Raw genomic sequence first — 24,657 nt, 5'->3', positions numbered from 1 at the left:
GAGTGGCCCTCCATGTCCTCATCACCACTGTCTTTGTCCTTCATAACAGATCACTTCAGCATTCTATGATGGGAATGTTGTATGCTAAATAATATAACAAATGTCATCTGTACTCAAAAAACGGGTTAAAAAATGAACAGTCTCAGTGGTTAATCACTATTTCCAGTGCCTGATGGTTACAAGAGCACAGTGATGAGTCAACATCATTTGTAAACTTTGTCTTATCCATTACAAAGAACTGAAGTTACAAATAGCCTCATGTAACCATTTAATGAGACATACACTATAAGTATTTCCAGAGTTATCATGTGTTAACATATGCATGCCATGTATATTTACATCATTAACTAGTATTATTTATAGCATACTTTTACATTTACTACAATTTTCAGGTTTTTCCGGATTTAGATTCACTTTTGACCTCATCCCCTCCAGGTTTTGCATGCTTGTCTAATGTGTGCCATTTGCATGTTTTGTATATTGTGGTTAATAAAATGTTTTATATGTTAGTTGGCTTTGTAAATCTTTCAGTATAATTTAAATGATCATATGACATATGACCTAATGCAGTGTCCTCTGCATTTACAGGATTCCAACAAGTCTAGCACACAGAGTCTGAGTGATACAGGCTACTCCTCTGATGGTATATCCAGCTCCCAGAGTGAGATTACTGGCTTGATCCAAGAGGACTCTATGAAGCTCAGTGAGAGGGGGATTTCTGACCAACGCAGCCCCCCAAGTCCATCTGAACTAACAAAACTGGAAAGTTCAATGCGACCTCTGTTGGAGTCACATACAGCCATTGACCAAGGACAGCATTGTGATGGAAGAGACACAGCAGAACAGCAGAGACCTCAATCTCTGTCTATAACACAAGATCAGGAATATGAGTCTGATGAGGAAGCATCGGATGATCTCAGTTGTAAATTACGACATGATTATGTGGAAGACAGTAGTGAAAGTGGCCTTTCTCCATTACCACCCCGACAGAAGAAGTCACAGAAAAACCTGACTGATGAGGAGTTCATGAGGAGACAGATTCTGGAAATGAGTGCAGATGAGGAAGACACAGCAGATGTTGAGGGCCACGTGAAGACAAAAAGGAGCCATAAACACAGCGGAGATCTAGGAAAAGAGAGACGTCGCCTGACGCAGCAATCTAGCAGTTTTGAAGAAGAAACTAAAAGCACTGATAGCTACAAATCGGGTGAAGCGGATGACATGATGGCCTCACAAGGTGGTCTGAGACGATTTAAAACTATTGAACTGAATAATACAAATAGCTATAATCGTGACATGGAACTCAGCACAGATCATGACCTCAGGGAGCCTGAGCTTGAGATGGAAAGCCTTACTGGGTCACCTGAAGAAAGGTCCAGGGGAGAATACTCATCAACCCTCCCTGCAACCACACCGAGTTATACCTCTGGAACTTCTCCAACCTCTGTGTCATCAATGGAAGATGATAGTGATAGCAGTCCTAGCAGAAGACAAAGGCTTGAGGAAGCAAAGCAGCAAAGAAAAGCAAGGCATCGATCCCATGGTCCACTATTGCCCACCATTGAGGACTCCTCAGAAGAAGACGAGTTGCGAGAAGAAGAGGAACTTCTGAGAGAGCAGGAAAAGATGAGAGACTTAGAGCAGCAAAGGATTCGCAGTACAGCCAGAAAAACTAAACGGGACAAAGAGGAACTGAGAGCGCAGAGACGCAGAGAGAGATCGAAGACACCTCCTAGTAACCTTTCACCCATTGAAGATGCATCACCAACAGAGGAACTCAGACAAGCTGCTGAAATGGAAGAACTACATAGATCATCCTGCTCAGAATACTCTCCCTCCATGGATTCAGAAGCTGAAGGATTTGAAATGGGTTCAAAGCTGTACAAGTCTGGCAGTGAATATAATTTACCTACATTTATGTCTTTGTACTCTCCAACAGAAAAAACTTCTGCTGTCTCTCCATCTGCGGCAGAGAAATCATTAAAAAGTGCTGAAGAGGTTTATGAGGAAATGATGCGAAAAGCAGAGATGATGCAAAAGCAGCAACGTGCACCAGGAAGACAAGGACAACAAAACCAGGAAAGAGTCCTTCAAACAGACAAGAAACATCATTTAGATTCTGGAACAACTTCTTTGAGTCCAGGTACAAGTCCTACCCAGATCTCAGCTCCAGTTTCATTCTCTGGAAATGATCCTTCAGGAAGAGGGACACAAAGAGTACATGCTACACAACAAAGTCAAGTTAGAATAAGCAACCAAACCTCCAAAGGAAGCCATGTTACTGGCTCCCAACAGTCTCAAGTTAGGCAGCCTGCTCCCACACAGCCTCAAGGAAGACCTGGTGTTCAGGGGAAAGTACAGGGTCAAGTGCCAGATCCTGGAGCGTCCTCCTTGACATCAAAGATGTTCTCATATCTTAAAGGCTCAAGTCCTTCCACATCCCCTTCCACTTCTCCCACACAAAGTCCAACACGTGCCCCTGCACCTTGTACAACTTCTACTGTGGCACCTACTCAGACTTCTCAGATCCCTCATAGAGCTGGGGCACCACGTCTTTCAAGACAGCAGTCCTCCCAAGATTCCCCTGCTATGGTATCAGGAACTAGCAGTCAAATCAAACCAGTGACAGTGAATTCCTCCACCTCACCTTTATCCTCACCAACAAAAGACAGCCAACAGACAATTTATCAGACTCAACATGCAACAACAAAGTCACCCACATCACCACAAAAATATCCAGCTCACCCATCACCTCAACATAGCTTGCAAAGGACACAGATATCGGAAAGAGTTAGCGTGGCTGTGAGCACTGCCACCTCTGCTGGTTCCCAAAGTAGTGGATCTCTTCCAGTGGGAAACATATCCTTGTGTAGAATCTCCACAGTACCTGGTACCTCAAGAGTTGTAGAGCAAGGCACAGTTGGTCCATGTAGTAATATAGTGGATCTTAGAGCACCAATGAAGCCTGCGCCAATTATCATGACAGACCAGGGTATGGACTTAACATCTCTAGCTTCTGATACACGTCGATATTCACTTGATACAGAAACACCACCAAGCCGTCATACTGCTGTACAACCTCTTATTATGAATCTAAATGCACAGGCACAACCTCCGTTGTCAACAACTACACCAACAACTGTAAGTGTGACTGTGGCAGCATCCATGTTCATATCACAGCCAAAACAACCAGTCGTTTATGGAGATCCTTTACAAAATAGAGTCGACTTTGGTCAAGGAGTTGGATCTGCAGTCTGTCTGACCCAGACCAGGCCAATTATCACAGATCCATCCATTCCAAAAATTGATGCTTGTCTGGAAAATTTAGGCATTCAACAGCAACAACTTCAGAAGCAGCAACAGAAGCTTCAGCAGCAACAAGAGCTCCTTGAGCAACAGCTCCAGCAGCATCAACAAAATGCATCTTTTGCCCGGTACAACTTAGCTAATCAAGTGCAGCCAATATTGTTGAAGAAGGACTTGGTCGTAAGCCAGAACACTTGTGGAGGGACCCAAACAGCAGTAAGCTCTATTCCCAAGATATCTCCGCTACCTCCACCACTATTATCATGCTCTGCGTCTACCACCCCTACACTTGGTCATGACATATATGGTGGGGTGGCTTTGGAACTAAAGAATAAGCCTGCTGTAATGAATCTCTCCACAGGAAAGCCCCAGGTAATGATGGTGCAGTTGGATGAGAATAGCACTCAAGGAGGTACAGTGACCCAGCTTGTTAAAAGAGAGGAGCCGCCTCCACCAGTAGAAGTTCTAGATCTCACTGGACAGATTAAACCAGAGAAGCAGTTAGCTTGCTGTGACGTTGTCTACAATTTGCCATTTGCAGGTAGTTGCTCAGGTCCTTTTACTCAGAGAGGTAAAACAGCACCATCAGATCCTTCTGCAGAGCCATCCCAAGCACCTGGAAAAGATGGCTACCAAACAGTAAACATACAAGCATCTGCAGATGAACGCAAATCTTTTACCTTGTCTCCTCCCGGACGACTTCCACCATCAATGTCAGACAACAATTTAGCAGGTTCAAGTCTCCAATATTATCAAAGGACTGACCCTGGGGACCTAGCAGTGGATTTAAGCACCATGAAGCAGGCTTATGAGGCAGGATATCTTGGAATGGGTGCCCAATATGGATCTTACACAGATCTACGCCATCAAGGAGGTGATTCAGCTCCACCATTACCTTTGCGAAGATATGGCTCAATGTCCAATATAAATGCGGAGTATAGTCATCTTTCACGTGATCTTGGTGGTTTTCAAGAATCCAATCTTGCACAGTATAGTGCCACTACAGCCAGAGAGATTAGCAGAATGTGTGCTGCTCTTAACTCCATGGAGCAGTTTGGTAGCCGCTATACCAGTAATCCTGAGCTTCTGCAGTTTGGTGCTGGGAGAGCAGGCCCTGCAGGAAGACTTAATCTTCAACAAGGCCTAGAATCTATTAGAGCCAATCTCTTGTATGGTCCTGATGGCAGACCAACAGTACATGGTCAGACACTTACAAATTTAATCAATGCTAGACAGGCTAGCCTAAGGTCTTTGTATCCCCCTGCTGTAAGGACAGCTGATGGCATGATATATTCTACTATCAACACCCCAATAGCCTCCACCCTGCCAATCACCACCCAGCCTGCCCCTGTTCCCAATCCCATGTTAAGAGCAGTATACGGATCTTACCCTTCAGCCAGTGTAACTGCTGTACCTCTGGCTAGCCTCACCAGGTTGCCTCAAGTCACCCCAAGAATGCCTCTTAATGCCCAAGGACCTTACAGATATCCTCCTCCAAATAAATTTTCAGTAACAGCTCCAGATACTTCATCAGGAAGTGTGCCACCTTCTAGTACATCCCAGGAAGCTCCAGTTTACCTGGGAAAGCCTACAGCACCTGGCAGTATGTCAACAACTTCATCACCTAAAACTGGTCAACCTATTTCAAATTTGGGTCTGCAAGGTGTACAACCAGCTCATACAAGTACTGTGCCAGTTCAATCAGTTGGAAATGAACAGGCTCCCTTGTCTCATATTTCAGTAGATGGTACTACAACACAACTCCCAATACAGCCCCAAACTCAACCACAGTCACTGGTCAAAAGTCAGGAACAAACTCATACTCAAAGCCAGCCACAGACACAGCCTCAAAAATTGACAGTGCCACAAAAACAGTCCCAGGCAATTACTAGAGTTTTTCCAGATGCATCTGGCAGTACCACTATAACCACATCTGCTAATATTGAGAGGGAAAAAGAAGAGGAACGATTGCGACTACAACAGGAGCAGCTCTTGCAGCTAGAGCGAGAACGTGTTGAGTTAGAGAAATTGCGTCAGCTACGTTTACAAGAGGAGTTGGAGAGGGACCGCATGGAACTTCAGAGGCACAGAGAGAAAGAACATCTGCTCATGCAGCGGGAGATACAAGAGCTACAGACCATCAAGCAGCAGGTTCTTCAGCAGCAACAAGCTGAAAGGGAAACCCAGCTTGTGATGCAAAGGGAGCAGTTGGCACATCAAAGGATGCAGCTAGACCATATTCAGTCCCTACAACAGCAACTCCAGCAGCAGCTTGAAGACCAAAAGAGGCAGAAAACAGCAGCCATTGAAGCAGCAGCAGCAGAGGCGGCAGCTGCTTCGGCGACGGCTGCAGCAGCAGCTACCACAGCTCAAGGGGCAATTCAAGGTGTAATGGTTGGTGCAACGACACCTCAAACCATCTCAATTATCTATGATCAGAGTGGTAGAATTATTCCTCAAGAGGGCCAGAGTGTGCAGATCTTGCCATGTGCTGATGGGCAGGTGGTCCAGGCTGTGGTGTCCACTAGGCCTTTGCACAGCTCTTCTTCAGAGATGTCGCTTAAAAATAGTGAAGATCAGGGAGATGGTCGGATTATGAAGAAACAAAACTCTATGCCTCGTTTGAGGAATGGGTCAGAGGATGAGTCATGCAAGAGAATTGCAGATTGCAGTGTCCAAACTGATGATGAAGACACAGAGGATAAACTCATGTCTCGTCGTCGTAGAACTAGACGTATAGCTGACTGCAGCGTTCAGACAGATGAAGAAGACCAGGGTGAGTGGGACAGTCAGCCAATACGCCGCAGACGTTCAAGATACTCCAAGCACTCTGAACCAACTGCAGAGACTAAGTGCGATGCATCTAAATCTAGCATTGCCATTCAGACCACTAATGACTCCTCATGTCAGACTGAGTCAGACCAGTTGAGTAGAATCTCTCCAGCCATCCACATTACCATGGCTGAAACATCAAAGGTTGAACTTCTTCACTACATATCTGCTCCAGAAAGAACCCATAAGGGAGAGAGTTTAGCCTGTCAAACTGATCCAGAGGCACAATCCCAAGGAGTTGTTGCTCCTCAGCTTAGTGTTCCCACTACTGTTAGTCCCTATTCCACTAGTCTGCAATTAGTTGGTGCCACGCCAACCAAGTTTGAAAGGAGAAAGCCAGACCCATTAGATATTGGATACCAGCAAGCTCAGCAGCAAAATGAATCTCCTTCCCGTCAGCCTCCCAAATCTCCACAAGTGCTGTACTCTCCAGTGTCTCCGTTGTCTCCCCATCGTATGTTGGAGACTACATTTACTTCCAGTGAGAAGCTTAACAAGGCACATGTGACTCCCCAACAAAAAGCCTTCATTGCAGAGTCACCACAAAGGCATCAGACTATTCCAAGGCCCATAAAGAGTGTTCAGCGGTCCATGTCAGATCCTAAGCCTCTCAGTCCAACATCAGAGGACCCAGCCAAGACCAAATTCTCCTTATACCAAAGTCAAACCAGCCCAGCAAGCCAGGTATGGAACCATTTCATTACTTGCAAAAAATGTAATTACTATACAGTTTTCTTTTGTTGACTACAAAACTACAGCTTGTAAATATTAATTTCAGAAAATTCCATTACCATTATTACTATATTTATATGCAGCAATGTATAATTGTATAGACTTTAATACTCCTTGTAAACAATTGTTTTGTTTTAATAAGGTGTAGGTTGGACAGCACCAAACCTATCTGTTCACATGAAAAGCAATATAAATCAAATAGTATAAAATAAATATAGTTATTTAGTTCTCCATGTATTTTTTAATTTACCATTCATTCCCTGCTTTATCTTTACCTTTACACACACACACACACACACACACACACACACACACACACACACACACACAGAAAAACTGCTATATCTGGCACCGCCTTAGAAATGAGTGTGCAGATCTTGCCATGTGCCGATGGGCAGGTGGTCCAGGCAGTGGTGTCCACTAGGCCTTTGCCCAGCTCTTCTTCAGAGATGTCCCTTAAAAATAGTGAAGATCATGGAGAAGGTTGGATTATGAAGAAACAAAACTCTATGCCCCGTTTGAGGAATGGATCAGAGGATGAGTCAGTCAAGAGAATTGCAGATTGCAGTGTCCAAACTGATGATGAAGACACAGAGGATAAACTCATGTCTCGTCGTCGTAGAACTAGACGTATAGCTGACTGCAGCGTTCAGACAGATGAAGAAGACCAGGGTGAGTGGGACAGTCAGCCAATACGCCGCAGACGTTCAAGATACTCCAAGCACTCTGAACCAACTGCAGAGACTAAGTGCGATGCATCTAAATCTAGCATTGCCATTCAGACCACTAATGACTCCTCATGTCAGACTGAGTCAGACCAGTTGAGTAGAATCTCTCCAGCCATCCACATTACCATGGCTGAAACATCAAAGGTTGAACTCCTTCACTACATATCTGCTCCAGAAAGGACCCATAAGGGAGAGAGTTTAGCATGTCAAACTGATCCAGAGGCACAATCCCAAGGAGTTGTTGCTCCTCAGCTTAGTGTTCCCACTACTGTTAGTCCCTATTCCACTAGTCTGCAATTAGTTGGTGCCATGCAAACCAAGTTTGAAAGGAGAAAGCCAGACCCATTAGATATTGGATACCAGCAAGCTCAGCAGCAAAATGAATCTCCTTCCCGTCAGCCTCCCAAATCTCCACAAGTGCTGTACTCTCCAGTGTCTCCGTTGTCTCCCCATCGTATGTTGGAGACTACATTTACTTCCAGTGAGAAGCTTAACAAGGCACATGTGACTCCCCAACAAAAAGCCTTCATTGCAGAGTCACCACAAAGGCATCAGACTATTCCAAGGCCCATAAAGAGTGTTCAGCGGTCCATGTCAGATCCTAAGCCTCTCAGTCCAACATCAGAGGACCCAGCCAAGACCAAATTCTCCTTATACCAAAGTCAAACCAGCCCAGCAAGCCAGGTATGGAACCATTTCATTACTTGCAAAAAATGTAATTACTATACAGTTTTCTTTTGTTGACTACAAAACTACAGCTTGTAAATATTAATTTCAGAAAATTCCATTACCATTATTACTATATTTATATGCAGCAATGTATAATTGTATAGACTTTAATACTCCTTGTAAACAATTGTTTTGTTTTAATAAGGTGTAGGTTGGACAGCACCAAACCTATCTGTTCACATGAAAAGCAATATAAATCAAATAGTATAAAATAAATATAGTTATTTAGTTCTCCATGTATTTTTTAATTTACCATTCATTCCCTGCTTTATCTTTACCTTTACACACACACACACACACACACACACACACACACACACAGAAAAACTGCTATATCTGGCAAAGCCTTAGAAATGCTAGAGGAAATGTTGGCACACACACACACACACACACACACACACACACACACACAGAAAAACTGCTATATCTGGCAAAGCCTTAGAAATGCTAGAGGCTGGCACAAAATGTTGGCATACTGGGTCAGCCCTGCTGTCTTCCGGCTTGTCAGCAGCTGGTCAGAGAGGTCTGAGTCTTGCATTCTCAGTTTGATTCCTGTCTAAGGAATGCTCAGGCTTGTGCATTTAAAGAACTATACAACAGCTAAAAGGAAGCTATTTCTTCTGACTCTTCATCCAGTGTGTTTTAACTGAATTTCTTTAATGGATTATCTAACTTCACAGGTATACAGATGTTTTTTGTTTGTTATATGATATTTTAATGTTTATTTCTTGTAAACTGAAAACGAATTCTTGTGTTAACACTAAAATATTAGGTACACCAAAATTATTACAGCTAAATAGGATTGTAGTCATTTTTATACATGTATAATATATTGCCTGACTGATTCTGAAACCACTAGTAATTTATAAAATTGTATCATATATATATTTATAATTGGTTGACAAAATAGCTGTTTAGTTTTTGAGTGTGCTTGCAATATCTTGTACAGTAATGTTTTTATTTTTAGTTCGGTTGGTTTTCTGAACCTCAAGTGCATTGTATGCCCCAAAATTCCTCTGAGGGATTTATGAAAAATGAAAGAGATAAATACTGTAATACAGAGTGATGCACTGTGATACAACTGTCTGCATGCAGTATGTATAATATATTTAACAGATTTACCTAATTTGGTTATTATTATTATTTCCTTTTTAAAGTATTAAGGAAAATGGTAGTACATTTTTGTCTGCTGTCATTTTAATCAATCTCTAACATGTCTGCTTTCCTTTGTCTGCTGTCATTTTAATCCATCTCTAACATGTCTGCTTTCCAGATGTCTGCCTTGCAGCAGCAGAACGCAATGATGAGAAAGGTGAAGAGAACTCTCCCAAGTCCCCCTCCAGATGAGACACCTGTACCGATTGTAACACCAGCAATTCCCCATATATACACTTCTCCCGGAGCATCCCAGAGGGTTTTGCCACGTCCTGTACAAGGTGCAATGAAGGCAGGCTTGCTGAGTGAACTGAAAGCCGTAGAGCAAGAATCCACCAAATTACGTAAACAACAGGTAGAGTTAGAGGAAGAGGAAAAGGAGATTGATGCTAAGTTGCGATGCTTGGAACTGGGCATCACTCAGCGCAAGGAAACCAGGGTTAAAGATAGAGAGAGGCGAGAGTTTGCATACCTGCGATGCATGGGGGATGCACGTGACTACATGTCAGACAGTGAGCTGAATAATTTGCGACTAGCTGGGGTAGCACCAGGCACCTATGAAGAAAATGGAATGTTGTCACGCCCAAGTACAGCACCTCTTAACCAGTTTACTACTGATTTGAATGCATCTCAGTACCCTCCTACCTCCTCATATGTTCCATATCAATATCCACAGGCCCAGCCCACACCCACACAACCACCCACTGCAGCCTATCAGCAGATTGGGTTTCAGACAACACCATATCCAACCTCCTCACAGCCCCAGCCTGGAACCTTCCAACCTCATCCTCCTCAACCTTCATCCTATCAGACCCCAGGGCCATACCAGACTCATAGCTATGGTCAGCCTACTTATGAGACTGATCTTGGTTCGCAGCAGTCCAGTCACCAGGGATTCCAACCACCCCCTGCACCTTTACCAGGGCAGACCCTACCTTATCCTGCACAGAGCATGTCCTTCCAACCCCACACAGACATGCTTTCTGCCTATCAAAGGCCAAGGCAAACCTCTCTTGCTGATCTTGAACAGAAGCTACCCACAAACTATGAAGTTATCAGTAATCCTTCATTTCCAATCGCAACATCAGCTCAAGAAACTGGATTTAGTGGTGTCTATTCCTCACCCCTGAACAATGCTTATGGTCAGTATCGCCCCTCTGACCAACCTCTGACTGAACGTATCCCAAGTCCATCATCAGGATATGTAACAGATGGTGTCTATGCCACAAATCTAGAACAAAATATCCCCAGAAATTATGTCATGATTGATGATATCAGTGAACTTACAAAAGAAAACATGGGGTCCGCTGACATGTCACGGGTAGGTTATGGAAGTGAGAATGGCCCACGTGGACCAACTTATGGCAATGGCTCTGAGAATTTATATGGAAGAACTTCAAATACTTATCAAAGTGCAGTAGACAGCCATGGACATTCAAGTACCACTGTAAGTGGTGGTACGGGTTATTATTATGATGACTATAAGCATTCATCCCGTAGCAGTGGAGGAATGGGAAGCCAAAAACACTCATCCAAAAATTTGGCACCTGCTGTTTCGTCCAAACGTAGCAAACATAGGAAGCAAGGCATGGAACAAAAGATATCCAAATTCTCTCCAATTGAAGAAGCTCGAGATGTAGAATCTGATCTAGCCTCCTACACCATGACAACATCAACAGGTGGTAGTTGCACTGTGGTGTCCAGGACTGGCGTGAAAAAGAGTTATGATCAACAGAAGTACTACGGATCAAGAGAGGCTTTGGAAGAGGATGATCGTCTTTATGGATCCGGACGATCAAGGTCTACAGGTTATGGTATGGATAAAATTTCCTCCAGAGATTCAAGTGGTTACCGAAGTAAGTCTTATGAGAGGGACGCCATGGAAAGATCACAGAGGGGCACACATGGCCGTAGTGGCCGTCCTTCTATGCGTACGCAGAACTCAGAGGAAGAGAGCCCTCTGAGTCCTGTTGGAAAGCCCATGGGAATTGGTCGTGGCTCTGTGCCAGATCCCCATGATGTACGGAATCAGTATGGCTCCAGTCATTCCTTACCAGATGTACAGGACCACCATTTAAGGGATATGCCTAAGAGTCATGTATATAAGCCAGATGACCCTTACCTTGCAGATGATATGCACTGTGCTGTTTCAGACAGTGAAGGTAACTGGTGCTGAATTAAAAAACTGCTTGTTAAAATGCATCCAACAATTGAAAGCTTGCATGCCAATGATCTTGCCTTGAAGACAGAGAGAACAAAAGATTGGACTACTGTTGTATGTAAATGCTGTAATCAGTGCATGAAACCATATATGCCTTTTTGCATGAACTGCATGGTGTGATTCAGATGTCAGTACATTTTGTCTTTTGGTTATTCTTGTTGATGGCTGTTTTTGTTGGCTTCCTTTTCTTTTTTCTTCAACTATTTTCTTTGGGATTTGAGCATTGCATGGCTTCATTGAGTTCATATTCAGTTTTTTGCCACTGACATTCCCTATAGCTCAAAGTATTGACTTTCTCCCTTCATTTCCCAAAAAGCCTATCATTTGGGTCAGGAGGAAACAGACTGGTTTGAAAAACCACGTGAACCTCGGTCAGATCGCTCTAGACACCATGGGAGTGGAAGTCACTCATCCTCTAGCAGGAGGAGCAATGTAAAGCACACTTACCATGATTATGATGAGCCTCCTGAAGAAGACCTGTGGCCTCAAGATGAGTACGGACATCAACGACATTCCTCTTCCACCTCATCTCGGGAACACCGTCACCATGGAAGTAGTTCAGGAAGACAGTCTTCTTCCCGTCATTCATCAGATGATCCCAGGTCATCTCGTTCTTCACGATCACATCCAAAAGATCCTTCCACCCGCTCAGACGGCCGTGTCACATCATCCTCCACACAGAAAAGATCCTCCGATCCACGATCTGCAAGCCCCCGAGACTCAGGAGACTACTCCCGTGACCCATCAAGCCACCACCATGGCTCAAGTGGACAACGGGGGCAGAGGCAACCAGGCTCATCAAGAAGGCAGGAGCCCTCTTCAGGTTCCAGGCCACCGCAGGGTCTTGGAGAGCAGCAGCCACAATCGCAGCAAGGACAGCAGCGATCTACAGCAGGCCAGCAAATGTCTGCCAAGCAGACAGGGCCTCAGCTACCTGAAACAGGGCAGCAAGGACAACAACAACTGGGACAAACAACTCGTACACAGCAGCAGCCACCACAGCAACCCGGGCAACAGCCAGCAACCACAATGGGAGCAACTCAGTCCACAACCACAGCTGCTAGCATGGGAACAGGTACAACTCAGCAACAATCTAAGCCAGGTCAGGCTCCAGCACAGGCAAGACAACAGCCAGGAGGACCACCCACTGCCCAGCCAGCTGCTGCTATGGTGAGTTTTCAAAAATCTCTTGGTGCCTTACCATTTATGCTATTTTTAATCTGCTCCTTTAGGTAAGATTTACATTTAATCCTTTCACATTTGGTTATAAGTGTCATGTATAACAGTGGTTCTCAACTGGTTTGGCCTTGGGACCCACGTTTTCCCATGGTCATCAAGACGATAGTATCGTGTATCGACGATAGTCAAGAGATATCGACAATAGCAGATGTCTTTGTCGATAGTCAAGACGATATTTGGCTCATTCTCCTATTAATGTATTATTATTAATAATAATAATAATTATTATTATTATATGGCCCATTATAATTCGGCTATTATTATCAAATTGCACCGCTTTTTCATTCAGCACTGTATGAAAAACGCACACACCCACGCGCGCGCAAATGAGTAGCCTGTAGCCGGTGAAGTAGTCTCCAAACACAGACACATATCATTTGCTGATATAAGGTATTTCGTTGCATTTTAACATTAAGTAATCTGAACGGCCTATATATGTGCAATATTTTAACCGAGCCCTCACTAACTGAGTTAAATGCCACAGTTATGTTAGAACGCATCTCTTTCTTGTTTCTGTGGTGGTGCGTCGGGCTCGTCATGGGGCGCGTGGTCCGGAGCACTTTATGACTGATGTATCTGTTTAATTAAAATTTACTCCAAATATATGAACTTACCTGTTTTAAATCATTTATATTTAACGTGTTCGTTTATGTCCAATATTTAGTGTAAACTGTTGGTCTTTAAAATAAATCTACTTTTGATTTTCACCGTTGACTGATTTTGCAGACCAGACTGATATCTTCCGTGCGTCGATGCGGCAAACATGTCACAGGACGCGCGGTCCTAGCGATGTATGACTGTTGTATCCGAATATATATGATCTCTCTTTTTAAAATATTTTTGTATTTAACATGTTAGTTTATCAGTATGTTTGAAAGTATATTATTTAGATTCATGGTGCTTCCATAGGCTCCCTCTCTCTCGCGGTTTAAAACACCAAATAGTTATGAAATAGCCTATGACAAGTACAGAGAGTCTCTCTCTTGAACCCACCCACCCATGCACGATAATATCGTCTATCGGCGATCTCACGGACTGGCGATATGACGATTTGAAAAATGACCATATCGCCCAAAACCATTCCAGCTAACACACGCAGTACCAGTTATGTGATTTAAAAACATTTATAATTACGTTTTTTGTTGTTGATGTCGCTTCTTTGGCCATACACAGGGTCGGATTTAGGCACGTGCCCAAACACAATGAAAAGATATATAATATTTTTGTTATACTATGGGATATATACAACAGTAAAAGAACCAAAACCCCAGAAGACATTGAGCAAATAAATATAACAAATAGGGTAAAAATTACAAACAATTTCCATGTCTTCAACTTTTTTTATGTATGGAAATCACGCTTTCTTTCTCCCGTTCTCTCTCACAGACACACACACAGTACAGACATGCACTTGCGCACACACGCGAAGACGCAACCAGAAATTTGTCAGCGCTGCCCCGCAAATTTATCAATAAAATAGTTTCGCAGCTGAAAAGCTACATGACATTTCTCAGTAGTGAGGTTCTTGATGCAGTTCAACTGAAAGATTCGCTATTAGTAGACGCTGCTGCTGAATACTGCTGAGAGACGCACAGAAGCAAGTATTCACACGCACTTAATCTCTCTCTCTCTCCCTCTCTCTCTCTCTAATAACTGCGTTAGACTGCATTAATAACTGTGTTAGCCTGCATATCAATGGCTCAAGCCTCTGTTATTAGCTCTAAAATGACGTTTTGGAATTTGCACAAAATCGGATTTGGGCTGACAGTCTGAACTAGGCTTAAGTTCTCAAACAAATTAAGAACTACATTCGACTTTTATTGATTGAATGCAAGTGCTTATTGCGATAGAGAACACTGTAACGGTTTCCACTGATTAAGAAATAATTTTGCTTGCTTGGGTGGTAATATTAGGCCTATTATATTAGGGAAGGGGGTCACGAAAAGAGGTAAATCCGGCCCTGGCCATACACGTCTGAGTGGGTCGCGACCCACCAGTTGAGAAACACTGATATAACATTGCCTTTCAAACAAAGCATTTTTTTTTAATTAACTTAAAGTTTCTTGTAACATTGCCCCCTCATGCCCCTATACAGGCAAAACCTGACACAGCTGTGCCTGCTCCTGCGCCTGCTCCTGCACCAACTCCTGCAGTTGCTATTGGATCAAAAGCTGCACCACAGGCTGCAAAAACACCCCCGATTCCTGCCACAGGAATTGGTAAATGGAAATAACTCTGCTAACTCAGAGTAATTAGTATAGTTTTGTTTTTCAGCAAAATAGGGAACATTCATTACTTGTGTATGACCTAAGAACAACATCATTTGTTCTTTGTCTTTTCAGGTTCAAAGGCAGCACCCCGGCCAGGGGGTGTAGGCAGTGCTGCACAGCAGCCTGCCGAAGGGGAAAATGTTCTTACAAAGATCCTGCAGGGAGGAGCAGTGGAGCAAGCTGGAAAAATAGGAGATGGTATGGAACTGTGAATCATCAAATAAGCAATCAAAATTTTGGCAACAGGTAGAGAGAGATGTTATGGAGAATACATGCCATGTCTTGACTGAGCATAGTAATTAGTTGCCATTTAGCAGTTGCCTATCTTTCACAACAGTTTACACAACAGTAATATTAGGGGTAGCACCCAAGGATACCCTGGTTTTAAGTGCAAAATAGTGGAGGCCTAAGCAGGACGGTGATCTTAGTAATTCTCCAATTCCTCAGTTACTGCTACTTAGGATTGAATCAATAGCGTTTGTGTTTGCAGCCCATTTTGTTTGATAATGCCACCTGTGACCTTAATTGTGTTTTTGCTTTGCTCATCTTTCATACAGCTGTATCTGCTCTCGGGAAGAAGTTTACTTCATTTTGGTGATCAGCTGATAGGAAGGTGAGAAAACACTTTATGCATTAATCTTCTGAAAAGACCCGCATGAATTTGGTTTTATGCTAGTTAGTGCTGGATTGGTTGCCATGTTGAGTCTTAAAGTTTTCTGATTTTTGTTTTCTGTTCCTCATGCATTAGTTGGGGTGACTTGGAGTTAGAACTGGAAAAACCTATGAAACTGCTTCTGCAATTTAACATCTCTAGCTGAGGGCGGGGTACACCTGAGGAAACTGGTGAATATTTTATTCTTACTCACTTTACTTTAGAACTCAAAACAAGTATAAACATTCTAATCCCAGACTGAATTCTGTCTATTACTGTGTATGACACTGTGACAAATTACCATTTTAACTTTGTCGTCAGTGTACAGTTTCATTGCTTTGTGGGAGAGAAACCAACTGATTCTTTCACAAATGTGCAACTTACAAATACATTAACAACTGCTATAAAAAAAGCTGACCAGCTGAAAAGGTGGAGGACAGAGCATTTCCTCAGAGTAATTTTTGGTTCTCGATTGTCATGTACACACTGTAAAGTTTCAGGAGTGACGACCACATTTAAATATATGTGTAAATCCCCTAAATTATTGTTTTGTGTTTGTATGGAATAGAACTTACCCTTTTGAAATTGTGATAATTGACACCATGGTAACCATAGCAATGTTCTGGCGTCTCGAACATGTGGTATCTGCTTTTTTTTTTTTTTTTTTACCAAAGTTATATTACAGCGACCAAAGAATTATGTTCACCATCAACAGAGCAATCATGTTTTGGTTATGTTTGGAAGGCTGCTTCGCAGATTACACTCTAGAAGGGTTGCCATGTTCACTTATAAGCAATGCTTATTAAGCGTTTTTGGGCTTGTTAATTAGGCTCATAATTAACTCCAGTTTATGGAGTCAATAAAGTAGGTGGGTGCATGTCGCAATATTTTGTTTTGTAGTTTACTTCCAAGATACAGTGTTTGGATTTAAGTTTATTGTTAACTACTTTACCATATTTAGTTGTACTAATTGTTTACTAGTTTACTTCTAGCAAGATCTGGCAACAGTAATGAGTGAAGATGTACCTCGTTCCCTGTGATTTATTGCACCGCGCATACAGAAGAGAGACAACTCTGACACACATTTAAATACGTAATTAACAACTAGTTGTTCAGTTTGGCTCCACACTGCATAGAATTTTTGTAAATGCGGTTGTAACTACCTGAATTTTTAGTGAGTTAATTCGGTTGTAGAATGCGGTTGTCACTCCCTTACATTATCTAACTGTGTGTGTGTACAGAACAGGATTAAGCATTAAAAAGTAAATTGATGACCAAATTAAGCTGCAGTGTGGACTTGAGGACAGTTGTGCCACTTGCTCAATACTAATGTCAAAAGTTAGAGCTCTGATTAGCTGACCCTGATCTGAGACGTTCGGATCTAACTTTTCACTCTTTGGCATGGGTGAATTGGGTCAGTTAAAGTGGGCTATAATTAGCAGGCAGATCAGTGGGCTTGGATTAGCATTAGCATCCGAGCAAAGCTCAGTCATCTTTGTGCCGAAAATATTCTGATGAGTCACATTACTCAAGACTCCATCAAAATTGCACAGTTGACCATATCAAAGAATTGTACCAGAAATTAAACTGAAACAGTAATGAGAATGTTAAAAAAGTGCAGTGACTAGCTTTGTATTTAGCAAAGTGGTCTAGTAGAAATCTTGACTAAAATCTCATGTCTCATTGAACCACTTATTCTCTGCGGAGCATAGCCAATGAGACCATTGGATTATTTAATTAATTTCCTGTAATCACCATATTTCTCTGTTTTCTTAATCTACCTGTGGTCTGTCTCCACCTTCCTATAGCCCACTGTCACTGGTATTGTATCATGGTGACTGTTGTGGTCTTTTACTGTCAGCGGGTGTGTTGCATGTGCAGATTCAGAGAAAGGATCTGGGATAAAACGGGTTTAGGGGCTCCTTAAATCAAGGCTAATACGATTCAACTCTCAGTTTACTATCCAATCCAGTCCAAATCCTGCTCCATACATTGGTTTGGTTTACTCATGCAGTCACAATGGAAGGTGTGTGGGTGTGTCATTCCAGTCACAATACCCACATGAAAAAGAACTCCTCACGCATATCTAAAACTTCTAGCTTTGATTCTGCTATTTACTTCCCTTATTTCGAGTAGTGCACGTGAATTCAGCAGTCTTGCTGTATCTCATGCTATACATTAGTCAGATTTTCCAAATGTTTTTGCTGTAGTTTTAGCAAGTTTGTTCAAATTTATAGTGAAAATGTGATATTTGTTCACAAACCTTTTCATGAAGCCCGCAGATTTGGAATATGTCTGATTCTGGTACTTTTTCTGGTGTTGCTGATGTGAGAAATCCGTCCTCTTCTTCCCTCTAGTGTCTAAGAAGAATAGTGCATTGTATTACCCTCAACAATGCAAGTAAACTAGGCCAGTGTTTTGAAGGTTTAAAACTGATACCACATATTTTATGAATGTTTGACTAACTCTGCACTCTAATTATCCAGTGAAAATACCAAATATTGTAATATTTCTTTCATCTCTTCTCCAGATGTATCATCCAAACTTGAAGTTTCAATGAAAACATTAAGACAGAATTCACAGGCATGGTCTATCCGATGATATCTGCATAACCAAACAAACATGGAGGCTAAATCTCTTCCAGAGTGTTTCCATAGTTGCCGTTGAAGCAATTACAATTCCCAAAATGCCAAACTGCCTGTTCCGATTCAGGTTTTTCTAGACAGTTATGTCTTCCCTTATATGACATAATCTGTGCTCAGGTGACCCCCCCTCTTCTATAAACAGCATGAAGATGTCAGACAGCTGCAGTTCTTAGCTTTTTGCAGTCCTAATGAAGACTTCTATGCCCAGATTCGAAGAGACCGTAGCAGAGAAAGAGAACGACTACCTTACAAAGGCTTCATACAAACTCTGTTTAAAAATGTATGCTCGATTTCTAAGATCTTGACATTCCAATATGGCGATGATTGACCCTCTCTATTAATGTTTTTGTTTCTTCCTTAACCTTTTTGTCACGTGTGTAATGAATGCAAATGTGTAAACCGTGGACATGGAATGCTCGCACAAAAAAGATATATGTATACATATATGAGATATATATATGAATATATATGAATCCATATCTAGACAACTTTCAGAGTCTCTAAGGGTGAAGCCATGTGCACCTTGTGTAAAAAGCTGGTTATTTAACGTAAAACTATCAGTCAAGTGCAGAGGTCAGTAATATCAGAATGTTAGCATAGTCTTGTTTGTCTTTTATCAACCATTAAGCCATTGCTACCCTATTCCAGATATTTTATTTTTATTTATTTATTTGCTTTAGCTTATTTTCAGTTTTGCCTAATTTTCTTTTAAATTAAGAGCCTTACTAATATTTTTTACTTGTATACCTCACATATTTTTTTACAAGTTCCATATCATCCTTACTTGATTTATTTTGCACAACTGTATACTGCTGAACATGTACATATCTCTCGTTAACACTGCTAATGTAAGATATTGATTTGTGTATTTATGGATTTATATTTCTGGTATTTCTTTGTTTAATGTTTGGTATTATTATTTATACCTTCACATATTATTTTTTCTCGTCATTATTGATAATCTAAACTGTTTATCATATACATAGTGGTTTTTCTCCCTGAAGCAATAGCATGCTAATCCATACAGAGCACAATTTTTTTGCTGAAAGTGATCTGCCTCATCACAGATCCGATTGTCGTACATAGACAGGTAAAAATAAGTTTCTGCAAACCTCAACAAACTACACCATCACCCTCTCGCGCATCCAGAAGTTCCCAAAAACACATTTACCGGTGTGTAGATCCACCTAGGAAAAAATTTTGAACCAATTTCAAATGTTCTATGCAATAATCCATGTAAAACCATTCCCACTGCAACGTCCCTCGCCGATACTGCGTTACGATGGGTTCAAATACGACTAAGGAAAGTTTGTACTTACCTTGTATGTAGGAAAATGTCAAACTACTTTCTTTTTATTTTAATGGCATGTTTATGAAAGCCCTCGTCTTCCCTAGTTTTCAGGGAATCTGTTGCCAAAGGGTTTACTGTGTGGACTGTTGGTCTTGGACATCCACCATCTCTGTTGCTTGCAGCATGATTCTGCTCAGCTCTCTTTGGCACCTTGTAGTGCTGTTATTCGGTCTTCGTGTCTGCAATTTGATCAGGTGACAAGTCGGGCACACAGCTTATGCACTCGTTATTTCGTCTCCTTCAACAGGAAATGTCGTTTCACATCCGTGTTCGGTTGCGAATGTTATTGTGTCCACACTGAATTCACATCGAGTTCACAAACAGGTCTTTGTGCATTGTATATCTGTGATGTTTGAGAAAACTGACAGATGGAAAACAAAGAGCTTTATTACAAAAACAGAAAACGACGAGATCTTAAAGACACATGAACATGTAAATTTGACAATGTCTTCACGGTCAAAACTATGCTTCGGAGAAGATTCAAGAAAGCAGACTTGCCGTAAATGTGATCATTGTACAGTATGTAGCATGAATTCATCTCCATGCCATTTATATGAAAATCAGGGCATGCACGTGGAAAGCACAAACTGTCCATCACTATTCGAGTTGGGTGCACTCGTTTGAATGCGTCACGAGGTGCGTTGATTAGAGGTGAATCTTTTCCTTTTGATACTGGAATGCTGTTTAGGCAATCATGACTCTATACTGAAGAATAATAACTATTCTACATCACTGTTACCATGGAGATATTCAATAACAAGTGCATGAGCCAAAGTTGCCACCACAAAAGCCGGCCACAGTGATAGATAGAAATACTCAAACATGGGAAGTGCAAAAGCTGTGTGTTTGTAAGAAACAAATCCATCATTGAGGTATTTTAACTTTAAACCATTGCTTCCAGCTAAAATGCAAGTCTTATCTATGACTGTTTTTTTTCCAGTGAAAAAGTATTTACGTATGAATCAGGAGAGAAATATGCACAGATCAATTTCCACATACAAGTGAAAACGGTTTTAAACTAATCATTGGATCATTGCAGGAAGCGTTAGTATGTATTATATTTTGTCCAGAAGTGACAGTTTAAAATTAAAATGCCTAAATGATCATGAAAAAATAAGAAAAATGCTCTCACAAATGAAAATTCAATCACTGTTGTAAGTGCAATGGGCTAAATGTGAGTCCAGTATTCATTGTGAAATATTGTGTTCTTTTCAATGTATTCCTGTTAAAAAGATAAATTTTGGTGCATCATGTCATGTAATGTGATTATGAAAATAATGAACCTGCAATTTGTTTCCAGACTGGAGAAGAATAAAGACAAAAATATAAAATTGACATTGTCTCTTGTATTGGTATATTTCACTCCTTGCAGGAAAATGACATTAGAGAGAAAAGGTACGTCATCCTCTTTCTTATCCTAAGCAATTTTATTTTTAGTGGTGTTTGTAAGCATCACTAATAATACTATTGTTCCTACTTAGGGTTAAAGGAATAGTTCTCCCAAAAATTTGCTGTAAATTTACTGACCCTCAGGCCATCCAAGATGTAGATGAGTTTGTTTTGTCATCAGAACAGAGTTGGAGAAAGTTAACATTACATCACTTGCTGACCAACGAATGAGTGTCCAAACAGCTGCTAAAAATATCACAGTAATCCAAACAACTCCCGTCTATCAGGTAACATCTTGTGAAGTGCAAAAGCTGTGTGTTTGTAAGAAACAAATCCATCATTGAGGTATTTTAACTTTAAACCATTGCTTCCGGCTAAAATGCAAGTCTTATCTATGACTGTTTTTTTTCCAGTGAAAAAGTATTTTCGTATGAATCGGGAGAGAAATATGCACAGATCAATTTCCACATACAAGTGAAAACAGTTTTAAACTAATCATTGGATCATTGCAGGAAGCGTTATTATGTATTATATTTTGTCCAGAAGTGACAGTTTAAAATTAAAATGCCTAAATGATGGATTTTTTTAACATGCATCTTTTCACTTCACAAGATATTAATTGATGGGCTGGAGTGGTGTGGATTACTGTGATGTTTTTATCAGCTGTTTGGACTCTCATTCTGACGGCACCCATTCACTGCAGAGGATCCATTGGTGAGCAAGTGATGTAGTGGTAAATTTCTCCAAATCTGTTCTGATGAACAAATAAACTCATTTACATATTGGATGGCCCGAGGGTGAGTACATTTTCAGCAGTTTTTCATTTTTGTGTGAACTATTCCTTTAAGAGTTTGTTTAAATGCCTAACCCGAAGCACTAATAATACTATTGTTCCTACTTAGGGTTAAAGGAATAGTTCTCCCAAAAATTTGCTGTAAATTTACTGACCCTCAGGCCATCCAAGATGTAGATGAGTTTGTTTTGTCATCAGAACAGAGTTGGAGAAAGTTAACATTACATCACTTGCTGACCAACGAATGAGTGTCCAAACAGCTGCTAAAAATATCACAGTAATCCAAACAACTCCCGTCTATCAGGTAACATCTTGTGAAGTGCAAAAGCTGTGTGTTTGTAAGAAACAAATCCATCATTGAGGTATTTTAACTTTAAACCATTGCTTCCAGCTAAAATGCAAGTCTTATCTATGACTGTTTTTTTTCCAGTGAAAAAGTATTTACGTATGAATCAGGAGAGAAATATGCACAGATCAATTTCCACATACAAGTGAAAACGGTTTTAAACTAATCATTGGATCATTGCAGGAAGCGTTAGTATGTATTATATTTTGTCCAGAAGTGACAGTTTAAAATTAAAATGCCTAAATGATGGATTTTTTTAACATGCATCTTTTCACTTCACAAGATATTAATTGATGGGCTGGAGTGGTGTGGATTACTGTGATGTTTTTATCAGCTGTTTGGACTCTCATTCTGACGGCACCCATTCACTGCAGAGGATCCATTGGTGAGCAAGTGATGTAGTGGTAAATTTCTCCAAATCTGTTCTGATGAACAAATAAACTCATTTACATCTTGGATGGCCCGAGGGTGAGTACATTTTCAGCAGTTTTTCATTTTTGTGTGAACTATTCCTTTAAGAGTTTGTTTAAATGCCTAACCCGAAGTATTACACTGTGATTGTGTAATTTCTCTCACACAATTTGTGCTACATATGTGAATTACTTTAAATCATGTGGAACGTCTCGGGTTACTTATGTAACCGGAATGGTTTTTCTTTATTTTCCTGATTAAATATCAATAGATCTGATCCCCATTGCAACTTATTCTGACCTTTGTTTTCCATCTGAAATGAAATAATGGGAAAATATTGTTTGCTTATGTAATTTAGAAATTGCATATTCATTGGCAAAAAAATCATCAGTTGAAGATGCATCGATGCACTTTTTGATATGACCTATAGGAGTCAGCATAAGACCATTGAAAATGTGATAGCTATGACATATGGAATCATTTTGCAGTTTGAAATAGACTGCGGCTCGCTGTAAATTGGTTTGAATCAAAAATCATAATCACTCACTCATAATCAATAGTTTGTGCTCTGGTAATTAAATTATTTCCCCAAAGGCCACAAACACTGGCAACATTTTGTTGGCAATCAGTGTCCCCAGTGAAAGAAATGATGGGGAAAATAATGATTTTGTGGGAAGACAACATTAGATGTATTAAAAATGTCTCTGCTTGCTTTCTGCTATACAGAGATTTTACAACCATTTTCCCTTTTGGTCAGAACTATTTCTGTGCAATTAGAAACTGTACTTCATATCGTTGTATAAGATCAATGGAACGTTTGGAGGAAAAGTGATCAACTAAAACGTGTGAAGATGTTGTAAGAGCTCAAGCCTCGACTTGCCTTCTGTTAATGGACCTTAAGTTATGATGTGTGTTTGTGGAACTGTGTAGGCTTCGCAGCCACTGTCAACATTCGCTAAATCCCTCCGCACCAGGAAGGCTTGTAGCATGTAAAGAAGCTGTGATGAGACATTACTCACATCACCGAGGGACTAACAGAGCTGGTTGGTAAGGTTGAGTCATGCACAGGCTAAACAAGTCATTTGCTGTAAACTTCACAAGTCACATTGAAATTAACATTAACTTTTAGAAGAAACAGAGTTAAAGCTGCTGAAAGTAACAACTGACTGTAAACAGATTGTCACAAAGACATTTTTATTTATACCTTATATAGCCTATATTTTTCTCAATATCATTCTGAACACTATATGGATTTAATGTCTTGCAATTCTATTTCCAGAATGGTCCAAATGATCTTGCTCTCCTAAATCGTGCTCCCAATCGTCTTATAATGCATCGGTTCTCTTCTTTTCTAATAGTCAAAGTCCAGCTCATTGTATAGACAGAGCTCTGGCAGACTCCACCTTTAAGCATCACGTCTAGAGCGAGCGCTGGAGAGGGAAGTCTGTGACAGTCAGCCAATCAGAAATCACCGGAGGCATCAAAGCCAATTACAGCAGGGGTCACATGACCACGCTTGGCCGCATATGATTGGCATGACCGCAGACGGTGAGTAGCTCATCCGTCAACTTAATGCAAACTTCTTAAATGTGACCTTCACACAATTCATAATGAGAACAGCAGTTATTGTCAAGTAGACTTTTAACCTTTTAATGGGTTACAAAAATTCCTAAAATGAATAAATAAATAAATAAATAAAGATTAAATATAAAAAGTAGAATAAAAAATAATTATAGGGGACACAATAGAAGGTTGCAAAACTACTAATACTGTTTTATATATATATATATATATACACACACACACACACACACACACACACACACACACACACACATATATATATATACACACACAC

The 24,657-nt window shown here is 40.9% G+C and overlaps 1 protein-coding gene across 2 annotated transcripts in view; it reads left to right on the top strand.

The window, feature by feature from the left end:
• Positions 1-19,267, top strand: part of LOC107579790 (protein bassoon-like) — a 106,198-nt gene extending 86,931 nt beyond the window's left edge. The window contains exons 6-13 of one of the 2 annotated variants that reach the window (XM_016265680.1): positions 589-6,822; positions 9,601-11,644; positions 12,020-12,873; positions 15,038-15,161; positions 15,285-15,410; positions 15,770-15,825; positions 15,961-16,055; positions 18,395-19,267. In XM_016265680.1, coding sequence (XP_016121166.1) covers positions 589-6,822; positions 9,601-11,644; positions 12,020-12,873; positions 15,038-15,161; positions 15,285-15,410; positions 15,770-15,810 — 9,423 coding nt within the window. In that variant the 3' untranslated portion in view covers positions 15,811-15,825; positions 15,961-16,055; positions 18,395-19,267. Of the gene's footprint in view, positions 1-588; positions 6,823-9,600; positions 11,645-12,019; positions 12,874-15,037; positions 15,162-15,284; positions 15,411-15,769; positions 15,826-15,953; positions 16,056-18,394 lie in introns of both variants that reach the window. The other variant, XM_016265618.1, reaches the window with a different exon arrangement.
• The last annotated feature ends 5,390 nt before the right edge of the window (positions 19,268-24,657 follow it).

Source organism: Sinocyclocheilus grahami, unplaced genomic scaffold (genome assembly GCF_001515645.1).
Source record: "Sinocyclocheilus grahami isolate Dianchi unplaced genomic scaffold, SAMN03320097.WGS_v1.1 scaffold3.1, whole genome shotgun sequence".
NCBI classification, from domain to species: Eukaryota; Metazoa; Chordata; class Actinopteri; order Cypriniformes; family Cyprinidae; genus Sinocyclocheilus; species Sinocyclocheilus grahami.
The sequence above is the reverse complement of the archived record's forward strand: the minus strand, read 5'-3'. Positions and strand labels throughout refer to the sequence as shown.